Raw genomic sequence first — 27098 nt, forward strand, 5'->3', positions numbered from 1 at the left:
TGAAACGAGTTTCTTGTCCTATAATGTTATCGAAATTATTGAACCAATGCATGCATATATACTATACTAAGGCCTCTGTGCAGGTTTTTCTTTTTTACATTTATACGAATCTATAACGTATTATCGACAAATAATGTTTCATTCAGTGAATGTTGATCGCAAGCTAATTAATGATATGCTCGATAAGGCCCTAAAATGGCGCCTATTTTTAGTAAAAGTTTTAAATCGGGATGTATGGACCAATATCACAATAAATCATAGCTAACACAGTGACTAGATAGGAAAGATGTCCTTTTGTTAAAAATTTACGTACTTGCGTTCTTTTCATTACGTTACAAATAGCACTAATTTTGATTTTCCATAAAAATTCAATGAAAGAGGGTAAATTTCCATTGATTTTTTAACAGCAAACATAGAGCGCATTCGTCGACAAAAAAGATCTTTCAACATATTGTTTGTTATGACAGTTTACCATCTCTGGCTTAAATATTTTGGTTGTCAACGACTGGGCACTATGTTTCCTAGGCCCTCATTTGGTTAAAATTCGGTCGCCGATTTTATTTAATATCTCAAAAATTTCTATTTGCAACCTTTCTTGGATGTAAATATCAACGCTTTTAAATAAAACTTTGACAAAAATAGTTCCATTTAACTCTCTCACATGTGTTTTCATCAACTTCAAACATTATTTTATGTTGAAACATTTAACTTAATAATTTGGGCCAAATATGGTCCTTACCGAACTGACTCCTTTCGAGTTTATTGCAGAAATTTACCGGATCAAGACATTGACAAACCACCCACAAAGAGCACGGGGAGCACATTCAAAATAAGCTAATTGATAAAGCCATGATTTTTTTTATATATATTTCCAGTAGTCAGTACTTCTGGGTTGACATGAATTGTCATTGATATGGTCATAATTATAAATAAACTGTTTTTAAAACTTAGAATTTTTGAAATACTAAGGTTTTTCTACCTCCGGATTACCTTAGCTGTATTTTGCAAAACTTATAGGAATATTTGGTCCTCAATGCTCTTCAACTTCGTACTTTATTTGGCCTTTTTAACCTTTTTTTATTCGAGCGTCACTGATGAGTCTTTTGTAGACGAAACGCGCGTCTGGCGCAAATACAAAATTTCAATCCTGGTATCTATGATGAGTTTATTTCCGTGCGTTCCCATTTGTAAATAAAACTTTTCCTTAACAGATATTAAATTATTTGGTGTATTTAATTTGTTCTTTAAGAATCAGGTATTATTATTTACCTTCCAGTGCACGTTTGTTTGCAATCTTTCATCACGGTTTTCCTCTCGCACACTCGCTGTGTGGTGGCCGAAGTTCTTACGAGAGATCTCGTTGTTAAGGTCACTACATAAAGAGAAAAAAAAATCTGCGAAGTAGAGTACGGGAGGACAATAATTTGATAGCAGTACATTTATGAAGATTTTGATAATATAAAGGATTTTCTTTTACAAGAAAGTTCACACACATTTGTTTTATAGTAAAACTTAACCATTCAAGTACTAGTATATAAAACATTTTCATTTTAAATTTAAAGTTTCATATGACTTTAAAGAATATGTTCGTTGTTGGTCTGTGGTTTGCATGTGGTGTCGACTATTATATTATTTGTTTGTGCGTTTCTCTATTATGAATGTTCTTGCGTGTGTTTGTGTAGTATTTCTGTCACGTAGTGTTTAAGCGATATTTTTTAACATTGTCATAAAGCGGGAGGTTTGGCATGCAATGAAACCAGGTTCAACCCACCATTTTTTCTTAAAATGTCCTGTACCAAGTCAGGAATATGGCAGTTGTTATCAAATAGTCCGTTTCTATGTGTGTTGGCGTTTGTTTTTGTTGCAATTCGGCGTTCCTGTTGTTCCTTTGTTTTCCTCTTATAGTTGATGTGTTTCCCTCGATTTTGGTTTGTAACCCGGATTTGTTTTCTCTCAATCGATTTATGACTTTTGAACACCGGTATACTATTGTTGCCTTTATTTACTAGTCGATAATTACGACTTTATAGTCTACAAAAAATGATTCAAAATACTTAGAAAACTGTTTTGACCTTGAAGTTTTCTTTTTCAATATGCGAACATTATATAATTAGATAAACAACTTTATTCAGCGAGGTTTTTAAAATTTATTTTTTTTCGTTTATGAAATGTTATATTTACAACATCCTGTTTCATACCTTTTAGCATTATATCTTTTCTTAATCAAGTTTACTTCACAATTGCATAACTAAAACAATTTCATTATTCTAAGTATTGTTTCAAGAAATATTGTTTGTTGGAATGATTAATAATCAGAAACCTTATACTATATTTGGACCAGAATAATATCCTGTGTTGAAATGCTTAAAACAAAATAACAGAGCATCTAACGTCAAACCGTCACCGAATGAAGCATTGTAAACAAGCTTATCTGAAGAATTAAAGTTTTTAATTTCCCGACTATCGACATATCTGTGTTATTGCAGGAAGCTGTAACATTTATACCACGGATTCTAAATATCCCGCAGGCCCTTTGTAGGCTCCTAACGCGATCAATTGTTTGATTAGTCAAATAACCATGAAAATGCTAAAACATTTAAATGGGAAATGTTTCTTTGTGTATGATCATTTTAGGATCAATTACAACGGCTCTGTAAATCAAACTGACAAGGCAATATGAAACGAGGTAGAATTTGAGCGGAAAATATCCTTTTTACCAATATTATAAATGAATTAATTATGATATTGAGATTTAATTTTCTAGAGTATAATGTTTTTTTTAATATCAGGTATTAGACCAGGGAAAGGTGACAACAGTCACATCAGTAACATGGATAACGAGTTCAGAAGAGCTTTATTGATGATGTAATAGCATTATTCTGTTTGATTCATCCTATTAAGTTATCATGCTCTCCAATTTTTATCTATTTTCGGGCTTCCAGACGTCAATTTCGGTAAATTTAGTATTCATAAAATGTTAATATCATTTGAAACACTGAAGTTTTTCTGCCACAAGGCATAGATTGTAAAGGCACATTTGGCAAGACATTTTTGTTTGTTTTGTTTTTAAAGCTTATCTAATTCATAATTGATTCTAGCCTTCCAATTGTTTTGATTCAGGTGTCGCATATGTGTTAGATGTGGATAAAACGCACGTTATGTATACTAATGTATGATCCTGGTATCTTTGATGAACTTATACAACCGCTGGGTTGATGCCACCACTGGTGGAAGTTTCGTCCCCAATGATATCACCAGCCTAGTAGTCACAACTCTTGTGTATACAAGTTATATCAATGATGCAGTAATTTTCTTTAGATTAATTGTTCACAAACTGTTAAATTCATTTGAAGCACTTAGGTTCTTCTACCCCATGCGTAGATGGCCTTTTCCAAAATTGGCACAACTTTCATAATGTTTAGTTTTTGAACGTTCAACTTACTGCTAAACTACGTAACTGATTTGACCTTCCAACTGTTCTGATTCGAGCACCAATGATAAATCTAATGTGGATTAAACGTCTGGTATCTTAGGAAAGTTTTAAAGCGTAACTTAAGATAGATTAATTTGACTCCGCGTCGGATCACATTAGGCTATTTCGCGGCGAGTAAAATTTCAAAAAATAACATATCTTGCATATAATTTCAGAAATTGCATTTAATTTATTTGGAATTTTTTTTATCAACATATAATATATATGAAAATATATGGAAATATGGAAAAAATGGACCACGGGACTAAGACAATGTTCTTATCAATAAGACTGTGACAATTGCGATATAGAAAAGCGGACACTAAACCAAATCGAAATAGACAGGGATATTACAATATCGTAGCATTTTCGACTTTATAGAAATACGGTAATATGGAAACTACAGGAAACGGTGCATAAAATTAATAGGAACTACGATATGAGAATTCATAGGAACTACGGCAGTATGAAAATGATGAGGAACTACGGCAATATGAAAATAAAATGGAACTACGGCGATATGGAAAACTTAATTAGAATTGCGACAGTATGCCGAAAATAAAAAGGAACTGTGTCAGTATGCCGAAAATAAATAGGAACTACGACAGTACGACAAAAATAAATCGGAACGACGGCAGTATTGAAGTACTAGTAAGCAGAAGAGACGACAAAATGGAAAGAAATAAAGATCACAACAGTAAATAGTAAATGCAAAAATGTGAACAAAAAAAAGAAGAACTACGGCGATGTAGATTAGAAAGAAACTACGACAGTGTGCAAATAAATAGTAACTATGACAGTATGTAAATAAATAAGGTTTATGACAGTATGAAAATAAATAGGAACGACAATATGAAGTAACTGGGAACTACGACTATTTGGAAATGAATCGGAAGTAACAATGACAATATTAAAATAAACACAGTTGAAGTTATATTAAGATGAAAGTAATTAGGGAACAGGAAAGTCTGAAGATTCTTGAGAATCACCAGTGTGTAATAAATGAGAATTCATGTAATAACTACCACACTAGACAAAATACAAAGGGACTTATTCAAGTGAAAAATATGGATTTGAAAAACGAGAGAAGATACTTAGGTGGCCAAAAACCCATAACTTCAAAAAAAAAAAGAGACCGTCAAACAACTAAATACTAAAAACTATACGGGAAACTTAAGACTGAGCAACACGAACCACATCAAAATAGAGGACGGGATTATTGTTCGACAGGTCTGGTGTACTAAATTATTAGTCTGGTATCTTTGGTGAGTGTTTGTCACGTATTGATAAACCAAAGGATTCAATACGGAGGGTTCTTGTCCTTATGACACGTTTGTCATGGGTTTTTGTCCTCATATAGATATAAGAAGATGTCGTATGAGTGCCAATGAGACAACTCTCCATCGAAGTCACATTTTGTAAAAGTAAACCATTATAGGTCAAAGTATGACACGTTTGTCATGGGTTTTTGTCCTTATGACACGTTTGTCATGGGTTTTTGTCCTTATGGCACGTTTGTCATAAGTTCTCTGAGATGATTATATTTAATGAATTTATCTTCAGTAAGTAAGCGTACACAATCAAAAATGTTAAAATGAAATTAAAGAAATTATATGTTTGTCCAAGCATGACAAATTTATACCATTGATTGCATCTATTTTAATACATATTAAAAACATGGGATGACTTTTCGGAGTTTAAAGATGTGTCACTTCAGAATCAATTTATAACACATTTCTTGCAATACATTTTTTCAAGACAATCTGTGATATTGTAATTTTTTTTAAAAATGATTTGTGATTTTTTTTTTCAGAAAGATGCCAACTTTTGAAAGAAGACACTTCATGCAATTCCCTATTTGAGGATTTTATCAATTTGCTTTTTTGTACATTCTTTAAATGCTATAAAAAAATCCAAGCATGTTTATCTGAACCGTTACGTGTGAATGCACACAGAAAAAGTAATTTGCTTCAAATTAAAAAAAAAAAAAAAATACAAATTGTCACGAATCTTTACTTATAAGGAATGGAAATTAAGTTTGATGTCGCGTTTAACCTTGTGTTTTTTTCTCTCATTATGACATTTTGGTGTTGATTGCAGATTTTTGCTAGACTCTGTTGAGAAGAGTTATAACTTATTTATTCGTTATCATAGAGATTATGTTCTGATATTGTTTAATCAAAAGTTATTGACGAGCATTTTTTTTGTTGTTAGATTGCTTGTTAATTTGGTTTTCATGTTTTTTTCTCTTCCAGTAATTTTCTAGTTAAGCTAAATATAAATCATTACGCAACCACATATGATAACTATATAAACATTCATGTTTATTGTTCGGCTTTGAAAATTATCGAGCTGCCGTCTAACGCATGAGAGTAAATATCAGATATGTCATTAGTCTTTGGAAACGCTTTTTGTAAACACTAGCGTGTCTTTTTATGATGTAAAGATATTTCAGTTAATTCTCGTGTGTTAACAACACGTGTCTTTGGTTTTATTTTTTTAATACGCAAAAGTTGTTTTAGAAAAAGCAAAATCAAATAACATTACAAATGTATAAATGATGATAACAATGACCTATAAAATCGTTTTGAAATTGTTAGTTTTATATTAAACTGTTTTAGATTTGTTACTGATAGATTTCCCCTTACTGCAATTATACGGCACATTATAAACATTAATGTGATGTGTCACAGCGTTTTGCACTCATTTCTCTCAATTTTGATATTAAATTGGGGGAAAAGTTTGACATTTTAACAAGATGTTGCCGATTTTTAGTTTCCATCATTGTCTTAAATAACAATCAAGAAATTAAATCGTCGTATAAATATGGATAGTGGAAGTTCCGACCATTGAGATAGAAAATCTACTTAATTAAAAATCACGTAGGTGCTAACTTTCTTAGTCAATATTTACACCGTAAAGACCAACGGAGAAGTAGAGATTATATGTTGGACACTTCATTAATAGTAATATCAATACATAATTGCTTTAATGGTCCTTTTCATTTAAAAGTTTCCGTGCCATGAAGAAATATCGATAATTTTCACGATAAATATCTTATTGTGGGCGATTATAAACAAATACCGTCGTATCATTTTATAAAAATTTATTAGTAACTTTTCTATGATATTTTCTATATGGAAAGTTAATTGTAACACAATGTCCCGTCATTATATTAAATGAAACTATCTTGAGCTTTTATGACATGTTAAAGAATGGCACAGCACTTTATTCCATTCGATAACCATTTTATCGGCAATGTGCTGAAATTTATAGACGTATATAACGCTATTTAATTCATAACATAATTAAACACGTCATTTTGCCAGAGAACCTCAATAGGAAATGATTCGACATATGGGCATGATTTCATTCTGTTAGGTTGACTCATTAAAAAAGACACCGGCTTAATCAGGGGGAAAACTATAATAACAATGCAGAACCGACGGCTGTATTTTGCCAATTTTAGGTTAAAACATAAAATGATCAATTATCGTAATGTAATAAAACATTTATGGACACTTTGACTTCATGATAGCAGCAATGACAACTGAACGTTAAATCACACTAATTAAAACGCAATTGGGTAATTATGACTAGAATCATTTTCGGTTTACATGGATGGCTTTATATTTACACAAATTCTAGATAGGAGCAGATAACTTAAAACATAGCGCAAATTGTTGTATACAGGTGAATAGTTTCTACTAAAAGAATGCATTGATCGGGTACTAAAAACAACCTGACTGTATACATTAACTTGCATGATATTGATACTTACTTTTTTTCTGGTTTTGAAGTTTAATGAAACTGTCATACTCTGGTTAGTGGAACCAAAGACTACCTTTCCTTTTATAAAGTCAATGGTGAATGGTATTCTTGTTGTTTCTGCACACCCTTTTCGTTTTCGGTAATCTTAATGAACATCTTTGGTGTCTCCTGTTATATTTATATTAATAACTTTGAATACAAATATGGCAATGGAAATTCACCCTACTTTTTTTCTAATTTGGATTGTGTTTTCGTTGTGCATGTTTTTGGTGTGTTGTTTTATGCTTACGATAGAGCTGCTTTAGTTAGTTTAAATTGATGCCTACCAAAATTAGTAGTGGAAGAATCAAACGGTTATGCGGACAGGTAATAGAAACCGGACGCTTACTTCATGCCGCAAAAAACATAGAACATACCAAGGAGGCAATCAAAAACCATAAGTGGGAGAAAACCAGACAATATCATGGCCAAAAAGAAAAACAGACAATACAATGGCCAAAAAGAAAAACAGACAATACAATGGCCAAAAAGAAAAGACAATACCATGGCAAAAAAAAAACAGACAACACCATGGCCAAAAAGAAAAGCAGACAGTACCATGACCAAAAAGAAAAACAGACAATACCATGGTCTAAAAGAAAAACAGACAATACCATGGCCAAAAAGAAAAGCAGACAATACCATGGCTAAAAATAAAAACAGATAACACCATGGTGAAACAGAAAAACAGACAATACCATGGCCTAAAAGAAAAGCAGACAATACCATGGCTAAAAATAAAAACAGATAACACCATGGTGAAACAGAAAAACAGACAATACCATGGTCAAACAGAAAAATAGACAATACCATGGCCTAAAAGAAAAACAGACAATACCATGGCCAAAAAGAAAAATCAACGGAAAGACAAATAATAATCCACAATACACTGCGAAGATAATAAAAGATTGTGCGACAATTACCCAGCCAAAAAACTGGATGTGAACCCAGGTGCTCCGACCCGATGGGTCCCTGCTCCACTAGGGGCATTCGACATGTTTCTCATGACGTACAAAAATTCGGTGACAAGTCTCATTCGGCGAAATCACAAGTGAGGATAAAAGTTATGGAATATGGCTACGCTAGGTGCATTGAACTTATCCGAAGTCATCTGTGCAATAACTGTGGTGTTAAAATTTTTATTGAGGTTGTAAGTATTTAAAGTCAGATGTGTTCTTCGTTGTTGTTTGTTTTTGTGTGTATATTTTTTCGGGGGAGTCGGGTAATGTTGTACAGTGTGGTAATTTTGTCTATTGATGTTATATTCCTTTTTACATTTGTAACCCAAAGATTGTTTTAGAAATAATATTAATGCGCAACATTCCAGCCGAAGTGCAAAGCTTTTAAAGTTATTCAAAGTTCATTATCTGCTTTAAGATAACTTAACTACATCGTATATTCTTGACTACTTGATTTTATATCTTCAAGGTACGAACGAGGTTCGAGCTGGGGTGGGGGTTGTTTTCCGAAACTGATTAACAGCGACCTTTGTCAAATCAAGCCCGATAGAAGATCTCCCAAATAGTAACGGACAATAGAAAATCTTTTAATGCTATTTTGGTAAGTGGCAGGAAAAATACAACTACACGTGTTAATCCAGTCTGACTAAACCCAGTCCCCACTATCCACTTGCGTTTGTTACATATTGGACTGTAATCAGACGTCGAACTTTCGACTAATTTTTAAATGCGTTTACAGATTCCATTTTTTTTAAACCTTCACTTCTAAATATTTTGGTTAAGTTAACCAAGAAAGACAGTAATTCAATAATCTCGCATTAATATGTCCGTCAAGATAACATTGTTAAAGGTAATAAGGGGTTAAAGGAAGTACTATGATAACCATGCAATAATATGTGTCCCCGAATATATCAGGGTGATTAGTAGTGAATGACAACTGTCTCCTAAAATAACAAGGGTGTTTAGGTATTAATCGAAGTATTGTGATAGCCTAGCACTACGAGTCAGCACTTCTGTGTTGGCATGAATTATCATTGATATGAATTAGCTAATTACAAAACTTTGTATTTTTCTAAATACTATGGATTTTCAACCCCCAGGAATAGACTACCTTGGCTCTAATTTGCAAAACCTTTCGGAATTTTGGCTCTTCAACATCGTACTTTATTTGGCCTTTTAATTTTGTTTTATTCCAGTGTCACTGATGTATGGTGGCCGGTTAAGGCCATTTCGACTCTATTTAGCTTATCTGGCCAGATGGAACATGTGACTAAGTGTCATCCCTTTGCATCCGTCGTTGTAAGTTAACAATGTCTCCTAAAAACCACCGTGTCAATTACTGGCATTTGTTGCATGGGTTCAGGCTGTCCTCACTAAAATTCATAATTATAGTCACGACCCAAATATCAAGATGGTCGCCAATGCCATTTTCGTCTAAATGGCTAAACCAAAGGGTTTATGGAGAATAGAAATATGTTCACCTACATTTTCTCATGTAGGTAGTAAAACCCATACCAACGGTAGGCATCAGTCTGTGTTTGATGTATAAGTACGCAGTCACGTCCGATCGGTATGAGGACGTTGAATCCAAAGGGAGAGGTCTATACGCTCTCTGTAGGCAAAGAACCGTTGCAACAACTCCCTAAGGGTCCGTATGTGACCTGTTGCAAGGCAAAGTTTCTATCCCTATCCAACATACCATCTGTTTCAGTGGCAGCAGGCGTTCCGGACGAACAGCTCTGCATAGCCTACCTATTGAATGTATTGTTTATTTGTGCACTATGTATGAAATATTTGTCACTCGACGTTAATCAATCAACGAATCTATCAATCAATGTCTCTCGTATCATTAAATTTTTGAATGTGTTAAAAAAAAAGTTTCCCATCGTAAAGAAAATTTTAAGCGGGAGGATCAACCCGAGGCATTATATTACAGAATAGATTAAATATAAATCTTCCTAAAAGACTTTCACGTGTTGTGTGAGAACAAGTAGACACAATATAAAATATAAAAAGAAAAGACTGATTTTTGCAAACCTCTACATGAACTTTCTCTAGTAACACCATTCAGCCCACATATGAATTCGTATAAATTCTTAAATAAGTGTCATTGTCCTACTACAATGTATTAACGATTTCAATTATTTGTATTGACAATAAAAACTTCTTTTTTGACGAATGAAGAAGCCATGAAGAAATTGTGTTTGTGTCTTTTAAAACAACATCTTATCCTTAACCTTAAAAATGAAATGTTCTGCTATTGATTGTGATTTTTTGTCTGCTTTTTTGGTGGTTTAATAGAATGGTGGAGATATCTTGTCGGGTTGTGCGACTTATGTATGCGAATGTAAGATGGTATATGAATAAACCCCTTTCTTTGAATGATGACATCGCTCGAATGACGAAATACGTTGATTTACCTTGGACAATTACTGAACATTACATATTATCAAGTAAGGGGGGGGGGGGGGGGTCCGCACACTTGTTTTGTTTTTTCTGTTTTCAAGTCTGGGCTTTTTGTTTGTTTGTGAAATTACTTTGTTCTTTCTGCATGGTTGTTCTTGTTCATTAAATGTCCTTTATACAGACTCCCTTATAATGTTCGATATCTAACCGTTACATGATATACGCTAAACGGTAAAAAAATTGTAACTTTGGAAAATTTCATTAGAGAGGGTTTATTATTCCGCCCTTCAAAAATAGTTGTTTTAAAAATGATAATGCAGATTATTTGATCTCAATTTGCATTGGAAGAATTTATTTTTTACTTCTATTCTTTAATTTGTGTTTCCAATAACGAAAATGTCTGTTTATATAGCACCTGTCAAATGATTCGTGAAACGCTTGGATTATGTACAGACAGACTGAAGAAGGTTCGCTCAAATTAGACGCAAACAAGTTGTCATTTTTCATTTTCTAATAATGTAGTCGTTATTGTTCTAATATTGTGATAACTATGCTAATTTCTATTTAGCATGAGAAAGCCATTTACGATCAGGACTTTATCCATGATGAAATTACATCATCGAAGCAAATAATCTATTCATTAGAACAAAGATCTTTACACCAAAGTTCGTCATAATCTGAATTCCCAGAGGAACCCATGGACGCATATTACTACGGATTCACCCGCTGCTATTGTCATTCAGTCTTAATCACAGCCCCTACTTCTCGTCAGCATCTGCTGCGAGATTTGTCAAGTTAAATCTCGTTTGATCTTGCAATATGAAATTATCAATTGGCCTTGTTCGTTAATAGATAACTTTACTCAGTATGAGCCAAGGGCTAAAATAACATCGAACGTATTCAAACGTAATGTGCAAACATCCCTGCGACTTTATGGAAATGTTAGTGTCATAATTAGAGAGAGCTGAGAAATTTTTTGTGTCAACATAATGATTCATATAAAACGAACAAGAATATAAATTAAATTGATCAAAGTTAAAATCGGACACATGCATGCTTTTGTGAGAAACTGATAGTCTTTGTTCAACTAACTAAAAGTATTTTTGATTAATTACACTTCAAGTCGCATTGCATAACAAAGACACTATTTCTTTCATAACGGCAATTTATTGTCATGGAACAAAAAGGAATATCAGAATCTGTGAGGAAATCACCTGCTCAGCAATTATAGGTGGACTGCTACGTGACAATAACTCATGTTTTAATTGACAAAATATAATGAACTTCTGAAATTAAAAGCATAATCATCATAAATTTCATAACAGAAATATTGAAATCATTCACCTTAAAAAAATCTGGAAAATGTCGGTGAGACTCATGCTTCCGGCAGGGCGCCAATTGCTTTGTCGAGAAAAACATATAAGAACAGAATAGCAAAGCCTAAGAATATTTCCCCCTATTCCACTGTTAGCTTTCGGAAATGATACGTTATGTCATTCTTTCCTCTTTTCCTTGTTCTTTCGTTGGATTTGACCGATAACCTGGTTTTGTTCATTACCAGGGATCACCTCACGCCATTTAAGGGTGGTGCTCCTCCACCCTTGGATTGTTAGTACCACTCTTGATTTTCTCAGCCTAAATTTAAATTTAGAGTTATATGAGATAAGTTTGGAATATAATTCTTTATCAGTATAATTTTGAAAAAACTATTTAATAAGTCTTTTTATAAAACTTTATTTAAGATAAATGCATTTTTTGTACAAACACATATTAAGCATTGCAATAGGTGCCAAATTTATGAATATGTATATGTATTTGTCAACGGTTAGAATAAATAATTATATTAAAGCTCAATCCCCAAGACTGTTTTCTGTGGTGGTCGTATTTAGCCATAGATTATCTGCGACGTATGTTTCAAAACACGGGAAAGTTGGCCGGTCTTCCAGCCTAAGTTTTTAGTGTTATAGCCTTGTACAATTCTTGGTTTTCTATATGTATTTTGTATTAATTCGATGCTGTCTTGATCTCTATATCTTCGGACGTTCCTTTTTAACGGATATTTCGTAAGTTTACTAAACTTGATTGAACATATTTTGTTCTGCCGAAATTAAGGAAACCGGAACAAAACACAAAACTCGATCTGTACACTAAAACATTCACTTTCTGCGAACTTGTTGAAAAAAAAACCCTGCTAAATATATTATATCTGATAATTTCGGAATGACAGACATTAGTATAATTATTTTGCTTTTTTTAAAATTTCAGATGTAAAAGGAGATTTAATGGTTACAAAATCGTCATCTGTATCTTACGGAACAACGAACACTTTGTTCGAGATATTGTCACACTATGTTGTTTTATGCATGTTTAGCTCACAAGAAACCCAATCGGCATCACGTTATTTTTAGTCTGTGTTCTTGTACTGTATTGGCACAAAATTAGCAATTAATTTTGCTTTTCTTCTTTTTTATCGTAACTTTTCAAACAAACTGTTATGTTAGCTTTTCTGTTTAGCCCTAAATTTTAATTATTGTTTTTCTCCACGCTTTCTAAACTTTGTTCTCGAGCGTACCTGATGAAGGTTATTCCAAAACACTCGTTACGCACACGGGTCTCATATAAATTCCGATGAAGATTTGGTGAGGGTGTCATGTCGCCCTTTAGGTTTTTTTTCTATATCAGCAAACATTTTAGTCTTAAATTTAACGTTGAACATTTTGTAATGCTATAAATTTTAATAGATACTCGGACCACCTACAGACTGCACATTTGTTGTCATCTTTTAATTGATTACTCTGGACGGAACAGTAGCCGGGCTGTTATTTTTACAAGTCGACTTAACAGTTTAAATATTGAAATAAACTGGTCGAGCTGGTTGTAAAGGCATTCTAGCTCTCTAATTTCTTTTCCACGACTTCATCAGCTATCAATGACACAAGCTCCTCATTTTTTTGGCGAGAATCAGTTAAAGGTAATATTAATTTCATGGTCAACCTACATCTTCGCTAGCCAAGGGTTACGATACAGTCCCCTCCTCTGTCTCTGGAACGAACAAGCAAACCCAACTTGATAGTACTTTTTACACACTCAAATGTTTAAGAAGCCAACATATACCAATAACTCGAGCTCTTATTTGTTCTGAAATACTAAGTAGATTATTCATCATTTTATACTTCAGTCGACATGATAAAAAATACGATTTTTTTCGGAACGAGTCTTAACTTGGTCTGTAATGTTGTAAAGCCTGGGTGTATTTTTATTTTAGCATAGTCGTCCCAATATCTTATGTTCTTATTCGTGAACAGAATATATACTGTAACTTTTTAAAAACTACCCGGTATTCTAAATTTAGTTTTAGTAAGTCTGTAAAACATTATCCTGTTATGATTTTCAATATGTATCTATCAAGCGCCAATGTTACATCATATATACTTGAGTGTGTACAAAGAGCACACAATTTGTGTGTTTGCTCGGTGGACCATCACATCTATATTACCTCTTATATAACGATGTTCTGAAAGGGTAGCAATTGTTAATACTGGCAAATCAAGGTTTACAAAAGGATGTTTAAAAAAAAACGTTTGGCCATTTTTTTTTATATTTACAGGAGCTGATAAAGAATTCATGGTTCCAAAAACAAACAAACAACTTTTATACGAAGTACATATCCAAATAGTTCAGCTTTAAATGTGAAAAAAAGATATGTGGGTAAAACTCCTCATAGATACCAGCTTTAAAATTGTGTACGCCAGACGCGTGTTTCGTCTATAAAAAAAACTCATCAGTGACGCTCGAATAATAATAAAAAAATACCAAATGAAGTACGAAATTAAAAAGCATTGAAGACCTAAGATTCCGAAAAGGTTTTGCCAAATACAGCAAAGGTCATCTATTCCTGGAGTAGAAAATCATTAGTATTTCGAAAATTCAAAGATTTGTAAACAGTTAATTTATAATTATGACCATATCAATTATAATTCATGTCAATACAGGAGTGCTGATACTGGGCGGGTAATACCCCCATGAGGGTAAAATGTCAACGAAAAAGCCCCTCCCCCTAAAAGGCAAATACAAGAATTTGCATCATGAGACTAAATACTGGACAAAAGGTCCATATATCCTGTGTGTCGTGCACTACTACTTTTACATAGGGTATTTTTTTTTCCAGTACTGTAATTTTGAATGTACCTGAATAATTTAGTACTTTTTTATTACTACAAAATTATTGTACTTTTTCAGTACAATAATTCTACATTTGTACTATAAATTTTAAGTACTGAAAATGTACTGATAATAATTAAGAACTTTCAAATCGTTACCAAAAAAATCACAAATTAGAGGAGACTATCCAATCACTCTCTTGATATGATAAACATGTTCTAAATTGTTTGGACAATTAGACTTCAAATTAATCGGTAGAGGTTCAAATATGGATTTAATTCGTACTTAATATAAATTAATAATCTTAAAATAAACCTGTTCGTTTCCATTCTCTTTTCTATATTTGGCCAAAATTGGAATTTTCGTTTATTGACAAGACAAAAGTGTTACTGAATTAAGTGACAACTCTAAATGACATAATTATTCAAATCACCTCTTTGGGAAATAACACTTTATGTAAATTGTGTAATTTATCTTGATCTGTGTGCAATATCAAATATTTTCCTGGCAACACATGATAGATTGTTCAATTTTTGAAATATCGGTATTTACTTTGTAAATCTATTGAGATGGTAGTTTTAGAATCTCTCATCCTCATTGACAAGGTCCAGACTCATTAACATGTAAGCTTTGAAAATGAATTAATTTTCCAGTGGCAGATTCAAGGGTGTGTGGATGGGGATATATGGCGTCCACCCCGTTTTGATTTGAAAATATATGATTTATTAGCATAAAATCGACCCAAAATTTTGGAAAGTTTTCTTCAATTATGGTGAATAACGCCCCCTTTCAAAAATCCTGTATTTTGTGTGACAAGTCAAGTTTCACAAGTCGAAGGACAGATAAAACTATTGTCAAGAGAAAAGAAATATTTAATATTAAGGAACATGAACCCCGTCTTCGTGGTTAGTGAAATGTTGCATGGTATTCAGGTACAGCATTCAGATTCATGGCCTCAATACAAAAAAGATTCTGATTTTCAGATTGGCGCCAAAATCTTTAAAATCTAGAAAGGACCAGCATATTATTCTGGTCTATGAAGCAGTTTTATAGCGTGTTTAGTTTTGATGAATTCTTGAGGTTTTTACCGAACCTTTGTTTTGAGAAGGTGGTCATCTTGGATTTCAGATCTCATCGAATTCCATATTTATTTGGTACCTAAATATCATTATCCACAATATTAATCAAACCAATGTAAAGTTTTGAAGAACCTATGTTCATGTTTTAAAAGAAATATTACTCTATGCTATTTGGTGGCTGTAATCTTGGTTTCATTTTAGACAACAATATTGCATTTCTGATAAAACGACCATAACACTATCCACCTTTGATAATTACTCAGGGAATCATTTCGTTTATAAACTTATAAATAAACTCATCATAGATACCATAGATACCAGGATTAAAATTTGTACGCCAGACGCGCCTTTCGTAGAAGATACATAAGACTCATCACTGACGCTCGAATAAAAATTAAAATGGTTAACAAGAATTTGTAGGTGAAGGGCAATTAGGACCCAAAATTCCGAAACAATTCTGAGTACAAAGTATTTCGAAAAACAGGTAATTTATAAACCAAAGGACACAACACTTTTCTGGACCAGGTATTATAAAAGAACAAGGTTCCAATGTCCACTGCACAAGTTTTACCTGTCGAAGGGCAATAAGGGAGCTATCATTTGATTTTTAGGGGGGTGGGCTAGGATGAAAAGTTTTGTCCTGCATTTTTTTATAGTTGTAATCTCTGTCCTGCCTTTTTATTTTTCATTCTATTCGGTCCTGCCTTTTTTCATTAGTTTATCCTGACTTTTGTTACATTGTCATCTTGCCTTTTTTTCTACTCAAAACTCCTGTCCTGCCTTTATATACTCAGGGTTCAGGCTACTGGGATAACCACCATTGCAGGTAATATAAAACCTGAGGATCTGACCTTATCCTGACTTCATACTATGTCATCAAACATATACTCCTTATAACACACTAGAAACATTTTAAATGATGGATGACTGTTAAATGACCTAGTGGCAAATATATGCAGATTAAGGATGACATGTTACTGTAATGGGATACAAATATAAACCCTGCCATGTACTAAAACGACACTTAGCCAGATTTTGGTAATTCCAAGGAAAGACATATCACCCTATGTTGACTAATTATTCTGACTTTCGCCTAACCATTCTTTGTCCTTACTCCTAAATACAACCTGCTTAGTAGAGAATCAGTGAATACCAATTTTCTAGTCCTTGGTTTGACCTGGATAGAGATCACAACCACAGTGTCCGAAGCTAATTGGAAGCACTCAACTAAGAAGCCACTAAAGTGGTTGAAATATTTAAAACCTATCATTCATAATTATTGAGAGACAGATCTCATCTTGACAACAGAACCAGACAATATGAACATCAAATAAAGGTTGAAAGACTGACTGACCAGGCCCTTTGTCAATAAATGATTTTTACTTACCCAGTAGTACTCATACAAAGCTTGTGCTAACATCAAATCCAGTGTATTGATTGGTTGAATTCGAAGTTTGATTACAATAATCTAACTCAAACTTTTTTAGGTTGTAAGGCCAGGTCTCATGAAACCTCAACGCAAAAATTTGAATTTGCAATGAAAATTTATCATTTAATTCATGCAAGTGCTAGATGGTACTGTTTTAGGCCAGAAAGTCCACCAGGAGTGGTATTGACTGATAGTACTGTTTTAGGCCAGAATGTCCACCAGGAGTGGTATTGACTGATGGTACTGTTTTAGGCCAGAATGTCCACCAGGAGTGGTATTGACTGATAGTACTGTTTTAGGCCAGAATGTCCACCAGGAGTGGTATTGACTGATAGTACTGTTTTAGGCCAGAATGTCCACCAGGAGTGGTATTGACTGATAGTAATGTTTTAGGCCAGAATGTCCACCGGGAATGGTATTGACTGATAGTACTGTTTTAGGGCCAGAATGTCCACCAGGAGTGGTACTGAACCAGTTATTGTGATGCAAACCTACAACACTTATTTCTGTGTGCACAACAAATTACTGTTGCAAACATCATGGATAAAGTGTTGAGCTGAAAAATGTATCACTTATTCATTGGTCTTTAATGCCATTTTCTGATGGGAGTGATCATTACCAAAGGACCTTCCCACCAAATTTGTCATAGCTTCCAAAAATAGTAAGACATATGATGCACCAGACACCAAATAATGGGAATAACTCACAATAGCCCATTGAATAATATTTACCATCCTACTAACATCAAGGATCAACTTTTGGTCGAGTTAGCAAGAATCATACTATTTACTGCAATTTTTTTTTTTAGGGTCAGATTAAAAAAAAAAAAGAAATATTCTGGATTGACAAAATTTGTTCATTCACACACAAAACTGATCAAGTCTTCATTGATTCTCAATTTTGGCAAATTTAATATATATTTTAGTTTGTACTGAAACTTCTTTTTCATGTAAAAATTTAAAGCAAACAATTCAAACATTTTAATTGAAAGTAACCTACGGAAGATGTTTCCATAACATCAATATCATACTTTCTTACTCTAAAAACTCGTCAATATTGTACAATGCGCAATGTTGAAATTGCTATATCTTTCTTTAGCATAGAATTCATAAGAATAATATACTGAATCAGTTGACATTTGATTGCTCAGTAGTTCTCCAGAAAATATCAGCTTCCACAATAACAATTTGTCATGCTGGGGCCTTCTATAGCTTACTATACAGTATAGGTTTTGCTCATTGTTGAAGACTTGACTGCACCCTACAGTGGTTTACATCCTCTTCCTTTGGTCTCTGGTGGATATTTGTCTCATTGGCAATCATATCACCTCACCTTATTTTTACAATCAGACTAGATTAAAAGACAAAGATGAACAAGATTTACAAGTGGGTGCCAAGAAGAAAATTTTGTTCAGCTGATCAGTCAATCTTTAGAGCCTACTTATCACATACTGATGATAATTAAGGAATAACTGTATTTTCATACTTGTCTATGTCAATTGATTTTACTGTCAAAAATTGAGTTTTCCAGGCCAGGTGTTGGCTATTTGTGCCTGTAAAAATCCAACACTAACATCAACAAATGTTAAGATACAATTCAATTATTCACTTGCTGAATTGTGACTTTTAAATGAATTTTAAGATAAACAGAAACATCATCTAAATATGCACACAGCATTCCAACACATATTGCATTTTATCCCGAAAAAAATAGGACATTGTCTTATCCAAATTATTGTTACTAATAACATTAAAGCTTCATTATTTCAGTTCTATGGACACAAGAAAGAAGAAAACAGGGGCAAAAGGGGTGGGGGGTTGGGGGTGTAGAATTGGTGCAGCATTAATTTACATTTTGTCCACAAGATGTTGTGAAATCATTTTAAAATGTTTTTCAAAAATGTTATGAGCAAATCCAGATGCCTTGCAATTTATCAAGAAGGCTAAGCCCCCTGGTAAGTGATCGTTTTAAGGGAAAACAACCTCCTGGTAAGTGATTTTTAAGGGAAAACAAAAAATAGCATAAGTTATCAAAATCTCACAGATGTTGGTTTTACTTGCTCAAATAATTTGGATAGATTTGTGAATATGATGGAGCATGGATGCCTGAAAATGGGTGTCATATGGTCTTCAATATATTTTTTCACACAAGATTTGCAAACAATGCAACTGAGCAAGACATGGTTAAATTCAAGCCTATCAGCAACTAAAAATTAAGTCAAGCACTTTAATTCACTGTATTTTTAAAATTTTCATACTTCTGATATAAATATATATTTACATAAATTATACATAGCATATCTTTACCAAAAAATGTTACACGATATTTTGGTACATATTTTGGTACAATGTATACCTAAGTACAAATATAATACAACATTACTTGGACAATCTTTTTCCACTCATAAAAATGAATACAAGACACTTAAAATACCAAACAAAATTTGTTATCATAATTTTTCTTTTACTGTGTACAAATAAAAATCTTTAGGGAAAGGGAAATATTTACATTTAAGGCAGGGCTTCCAAAATGTATTTGAGCCAGCTGAACATTTTTTGTCTTATCCCGATTTCAATACCTGAAGACTTAGTAACAAAAGGCAAGCATTTTAATCAGTTGGGCACCACATGAACAATGAATGATACATAAACGATTTTAATTTAAACTTGACTTTTGATAAAGATTCGATGTTTTGACATAAACTGACGGTGCATCATTCGAAGTGTGCATCATCAGCGTTCTAATATCTGCCTTAGACTCTTTATTTGTGGAAAATTATGCTGTCAACAACTTCGCTTTCGATTTAAAAAAACACATTTTTCTAATACCGGATGTTGACTTTACAATGGTGAAACATGGACCGGAGACAAATACGTAAAATCTGTATACATTTACAAAGCATGCTTGAGTTAAAGTAGCTGTTTTCACTTTATTTCTTCAGGAAAATATCAAAATGAACTTTAGACATGTTAGATTAAGGTATCAATGATGATTTTAGCATTAAAAAAAAAATCGGATGCATAATTAAACCTCACACCTGTGCACATGCATACACATGTACTAGTTTCAAACAACGTGGTTCTGACAATTTTTTGTTTACAACCTTTAATGCTACCTTTTACAATTTTCATCAAATTATGTTCATGTAGCGTGTATTTTACATAATATAAATTTTTTTGACTAAATTGATAATATGCAAACCGCTGAAATTAAAAAAAAAAACAAAAAAACTTTTAAATAAATAGAACGATCAACGTCCGGTACAAAATAGTTTACCTGTTTGCTTAAAAATTATGGTCTTATCGTCATAAATACGTTTTTTCGATAGTCTCAATTTATTTTGCTTAAAAGTTGTTAGATTTAAACCAGGAATGTTTTTAATTTTAATAAAAAAATATCCTTCAAAAAGATCGATTGATGTCCGGTACAAATATTTTATTCCAACACTGGCGATCACAGGTAATACTCACCTGTTTGACACTTAATTAACATTGATTGTAATGAAAGGGGATTACAGTAGGGCTTCTTTTTGGATTACTGTCACTTTTATGACCGAAAAAGTGTGGCTGTTTAAGGCACAAGGTCAAGTCTAATTGGTTGATTTTTCTGAATCGCATGAATGTTAAAATGGCAAACCCACATAGGATATCCGTTTCATGCTTGGCCCAGTCGGTCAATGTCCGGTAAACTGACATTTGTCCAGCAAATACGACCGTTTTGGAGGCCTTGATTTAAGGATACATTCAAATTCTTCAATGAAAATTATCCTCACAATAATGAGAGCAATATAGTATAACATCAAGTTGAAATTACAAATGTAAAGGAATCTAGCAATTTTTTTTAGCAAAATAGTGTCTATATTCATAGAGGTTTCTTTTGAAGTTGAATTCTTAAACATTAGTGAGTAGTGATCCTTTAGAAATCACTGACAACATTTTACTCTTTCAGATTTTAGGATAAAATTAGGTCTGTGCATTTAAACCACTTTTTGAGTAGTTGCATATGTCTAAATCAAGTTTTTCTACTTAAACTTACTAAAACTTAAATGAAAGAGTCATTGATGAAACATATATTGTTCTATAAGACATGAATGTCCAAAAAGTCGAACTGCTTATAATGTCTTCCAAAGCACATCAAGAGATCTTTGCATTTAGAACTGAACCTTACAAATGGTTAAATATGCTACTCTGTGAAAATGAAGCACTTCGTTCTAATCTTGGTTTCTTTGAAGGTGGTTGCATGCTAGTGGATCTCTTGACTTTAGGTTCTGCAGGTGCAGGCATTGCCTATAAAATAAAATGTCAATACCAGTTCATTAATTTCATTCTTTCAATATACAATACATATATCTAAATACAGATTTTCAATGATTTGAAAAATGTATATATATCATGAGGAAATTCTGTACTAGCCTGCACTAGTGTTGTAATGTTCCAATACTTCTAATTGTTTAAAATGCTATCATATTCTTTTTGATATGCCATTGTCCATCCATCTGACTTAGTCTCACAATAACTCAAGTTTGCTTCAATAAATAATTGAATTTTACAAGTTGGGTCCATCAAGATAAGCTTTCTTTCGATTTAGACAATTTTTCAATGTTTTGTTCCAGAGGAAAAAGGAAGAAATTTGAAGAGCTGATTGGCCCTAATCATTATGTTTGGGATATTGCTTGATTTTTTTCGACACTAAAAATATATTTCTAGGAATTTTATATACATTAGAATAAGAAGATTATGAACTTCTCCTTATGTTTGGCATAAAATTTCTATAAAAGTCAAAAGATTTTAAAGGATATTTTTTGTCAAAAAACAAGATCTTGATATGGGTAACTTGTAAAGAAATCACTTTTTAAAACAAACCACAGGACACATGTGCTTGAATACATATACATTTTTAAATTTACCTGAGAATCTTTATCAGGGGATATCACTTGGAAGGTAAATTTCCCAGAACTCCTGGCACCTGAAGGATTAACTGTTGGTTTTGCCATGTTAGCAATCTTTGCTAGAGTATCCTTATCTCTGCACAAAAATGATCCTCTTCTTTGACTCTGAAAATATACGTTATAAATCTATATGAGGAAAATCTGAAATAGCCGATTACAAAAAAGACAGAAACATATAAACAAGTGAAACTGCGAGCTACTGCTCACTGATGATACCCCCACCCAAATATTCCGGTTAACAGGAAGTTGTTGAGTGATGAATCTGAAAACGCAGCACATGGTATAGCTGACTTATATAAACCCTGAAACTAAATTTCATAAATCCTTGTATTGTTGTTCCTGAGAAAAATGTGACGAAAATTTTCAACTTGGCTATCATGTGTAAAATGATACAAGTGTTCGGTAAACAGGAAGTTGTTGAGTGATGAACCTGAAAACGCATCACACTGTATAGCTGACTTATATAAACCCTGAAATCAAATTTCAGAAATCCTTATGATGTGACGAAAAATATTCATGGGACGGACAGACGGACTAACGGATGGATGGACTGACTGACAAACAGAGGTAAAACAGTATACCCCCACTTTTTTAAAGCGGGGGTATAATTAAAGTTTTCATAAAAACCTATACTCCACAGCATTCAACTAGTTTACGATAAAAGTATAAAAGGAAAATCAGAAATAGCCAATGACAAAACTAGAGGCTCTTAAAGAGCCTGTGTCGCTCACCTAGGTCTATATGCATCTTCAACATTGTAGACTACTGTTTACAGTTTCTCTCTATCTTATTTAGTTTTTGCCCAAAACACAAAAGATGGTAAACAAAAAATCGTCAATTAAGGGCAATCACTCCTATCTTCTAATTTTTTCTGCAAAATTTGACCTGATTGTAGATCTTGTCTTGCTGATCATTTTTGTTATATAAAGTTTCTTTCTATCTTATATAGTTTTCAAGATAATCGTCAAAAACCGCCAAAAATTGGTAAAAAATGTCATTAAAGAGCAATAACTTCAATAACCAGTCGATTGAAGAATTCGACCATTAGACTTATTTGAAGATTTTGTCTTGCTGATCACTTTTGCAGCTTAAAGTTTTTATCTATCTATTGCAGTTTTAAAGATTTAAGGCAAAATGGCAAAAAAATTAGTAAAAATGGTCATTATAGGCCATAAGTCTGAGCAGGCCTGGGGTAATGGTAATTTGTAATTGTAATGCATTGTAATATTACATTTTTTTGATGTAATGCAAAGTAATTTGTAATGCCCATTTTCTGCATTACAATTACAATTACATGTAATGATTACTTTAGTTAAAAAACAATGTAATGCTTCTATTACTGTACATTACTTTTCATTACAAATTGGTAAAATACATAAAATTGAAGAATATAGTAAAATAAAAATAAAATATTAACAAAAACAAAAGAAAGTATTGAATAAAATGGTGAAAATTATCAAGTCTTGATCTTAGTTTCTGATATTTGTATAAAATGATATTGGGAATATTTTGGTGTTTGGTGGTCCATGAAAAATCTTCTAAAAAAAATATTAAACAAAACTATATCATGTATATAGATGAGTGGTAAAAATATGAAGATGAATTTTTCATAATTCTATACACACCTTACATGTATTTCAATGAAAGATTGAATATGTCAATCAACATTTTTACACCAAACAGTGGTTTGGGTCCTGTCTGTGTTGTTATTTCACCTAATTAATATCAAAATGTTTTTATTGCAATCAAATCTTCTCAACTTATGTTTGTCCTCGCAGGGCCCTTAGGCATTTAACAAGATAATCCTTAAAATGACACATTTATTATATCCCTTTGAAATTCCTTTATGATGTCTTAATGATTAAGTGATCAATGTTAGAAACAAAATTATATGATAATTAGCCATTCCCTCCACATCAGCTCCTGTAGAAAGGCTTTTTAGTATTAGTGGAAAGGTGTACAGACCTGATTGCTGTTCTCTTAATGACAGCACATTTGAAACACTTATGATGATAAAGTGCAAGCATGGACATGTTAATTAATCAGTATTTGAAGTCTATGTCACTAACACTGTATATATATATATATATATATACCCCGGTAATAATTATCATTTTCTTATAACAATCTGTTTTTGAAATGTTTTTAGTTTTTATATTGAAAAAGTAATGTGTAATGTAATGCATTACACAGGCAAAGTAATTGTAATGTAATGCATTGCATGTGAGAAAAAATGTAATTGTAATGAAAGAATCACAAAGTAATTGTAATGTAATGCATTACATTGCAATGTAATGGCCCCAGGCCTGAGTCTGAGTCAACTGACAATTTCTGCTATTTGACTTGTTTGATCATTTTTGCTATTTAAAGTTTCTCTCTATCTATTAGTTTTCAAGCTAATAGGCAAAAATGGAAAAAAGTAGTAAAATTCATCATTTTAGGGCAATAACTCCTACAAGAAGTCATCTGACAGTTTTGACACAAGATAGACGATAGAGCTCAACATTCTGAACATGTCTGCCCCTGTGAGATTTTCTCTATCTATAGGTCGGCCATCTTGGTTGGCAGCTGGGATCATTGGACACATTTTTTAAAACTAAATACCCCAATGATGATTGTGGCAAAGTTTGGTTTAATTTCGCTCAGTAGTTTCAGAGGAGAAGATTTTTGTAAAAGTTAACAGACAAGGATGATGGAGGCCAAGTGATGAGAAAAGCTCATGTGGCCCTTTGGTAGCTAAAAGGCAACATCAGCTGTTAATGTTATTTATAGTAAACACCTGCATACGGGCTTTGACGATATCTGATGAAAACCACTTAACGGCATTATGATCATAAAACTATATATAGACATCTAGGTCTTATTTCAAGGTGCAATTTTTTACCTAATTGTTGAAGACCTTCAATAATTTCAGATGAAGAACACCAATAAACAGGCTGTTTTTCTGATAAATGGGTTTTCACATTATATGTTGGAAATGTTCATGTTTATCTGCCTCATATCTTTTTACCCCAGATGAACATTTATGAATTTAAATTATAGTATGCATATTTTTGAACTTATGAAAAGCTGAAACAAACCCATAGCAAGCATTTGTATACCTTTCATAGAGAATAAACAAGAATACTTTTAATAAGAGCAATTTTTAAAAGGAATTGCTTTGAAGATATATGAATACCTACAGATGATAATTTTGGGACAGGTAATGCTGTGGACTGCTTCCCTGTTTTAGCAGGAACAGGTTCTGGTTTCTTTAACAAAGTTGAATCAGAATCTGCAAATGAAGCACATCATTTTCAGTTATATATTTCTTGACTGCAACTGTTAAAGGGGTACAACCCAGACTTAATTTTCAGGACAAAATAAAACCTTGCACCAATATATAATATCTGGGTAAAAATAAGAATTCTTAATTTTAGAAATAAAACAAAAATTTAAGCTGCAATAAAAATATCAATTTCTCTCTCAAAAATAGGTTTCAATATCAAACTATACATTGTTTAAAAAAAATCCTTACTTATACATTTTTTTTAAATGATAGGTTTAAATAATGGTAAGTTGTTGCTTTGGGATGAATGTGACAATTATTTTCACTTGAAAAGGACTATTCAAATTCACCTGGTACAAGGTAAAGTATCTGCCCTAAAATTATTGATTTCATTTCAAACTTTCACATTAGGTCAAGTTTCAGCATTTGAGAATTAAAATGTCATGATGCTCTAATATAAGACAGGTGTCACTTCTGGAACTGGAACAGCTGACCCTTCCAGAGCACCTGAGTTCACCACTGTTTTTGATGGGGTTTGTGATACCAAGACTTGTTTCCTGTCTGTTTTCCTTCATTTAATGGTTTTTGATTGCTCCCTTGGAATCTTTCACCCTTTTACACATTCTTTTTGTCTATTTTTGTATATACTATAAGCCATAATTGACACTACATACCTCTTCTCTTTAAAAATACTTTCCCCAATTTCAAGAACTGACTATCTTCATCTTCAGCTTTTTCATTCTCCTGAAATTATAAGTGTACCATTTATAAAAGTACTAATACTAAAACAGTATCAAAAAATAAAAAATCAATGTTGACATTTAAAAAAATTTTATTCTGGTATTTCACCCTTTTATCATACAGATGTGTAATGATTTTTTTTTTAATTTATGAAATGTGTTACAACACGGGGGACAAAGACAAATGTTTTGGAATTGATACAAATTTATAAATATATACATACTTTATAGAATTATTTTTTTGCCGGAATGGTGAAGACTGGAAATACCTTTTTTTTTTTTTTAAATATTTTATAATCATGAATTTTTCACCAATAAAAACCTGACATTGGTGTTACTGCTTTTTACGGTCAATGACACAATAAGACTTGGATAATTTTGGTAGTATCATGTATACTACAAATCAAGTTTTGAGAAATAATGATGCAATATTCACTGAACTATGAACCATAGCCCATAATCTAGAACAATATTTACTGTACATTTAGCATAAAACTAATGTGATGTTTTCATTTAAGCTAAAAATGCCACAGAATATGAGCACCACAATGACAAAAACTCACAATTTAATTTTTGCTGTAATTATTTTTCTACATGACTGAACATGATGCGCATTAATTAATCTGGCACTACAAGGGGTTGTCAAGGTTTGTATTTTTGTATACTGTAAATTCAGAAATGTTTGCATGCATTTATTATTGAACAATTAACAAAAATGTCAGATTAGTGATTGCACTTCATGAAATGTTTACAAATTATGGTACTAAAATTTAAAATGCGAGTTTTTATTTTTGTGAAACCAATCCTGTTGCAATTTTTTGCAAAA

At 32.5% G+C, this 27098-nt stretch overlaps 1 protein-coding gene across 1 annotated transcript in view; it reads right to left on the reverse strand.

Moving 5' to 3' along the window:
* Positions 1-21416: 21416 nt before the first annotated feature.
* Positions 21417-27098, reverse strand: part of LOC127737099 (claspin-like) — a 38518-nt gene continuing 32836 nt past the window's right edge. Inside the window, exons 29-32 of the mRNA XM_052247631.1 lie at positions 26207-26276; positions 25447-25538; positions 22223-22369; positions 21417-21602 (exon numbers count right to left, since the gene is read on the reverse strand). Coding sequence (XP_052103591.1) covers positions 21480-21602; positions 22223-22369; positions 25447-25538; positions 26207-26276 — 432 coding nt within the window. The 3' untranslated portion in view covers positions 21417-21479. The remainder of the gene's footprint in view (positions 21603-22222; positions 22370-25446; positions 25539-26206; positions 26277-27098) is intronic.

Source organism: Mytilus californianus, unplaced genomic scaffold (assembly GCF_021869535.1).
Source record: "Mytilus californianus isolate M0D057914Y unplaced genomic scaffold, xbMytCali1.0.p SCAF_4, whole genome shotgun sequence".
Lineage (NCBI taxonomy): Eukaryota > Metazoa > Mollusca > Bivalvia > Mytilida > Mytilidae > Mytilus > Mytilus californianus.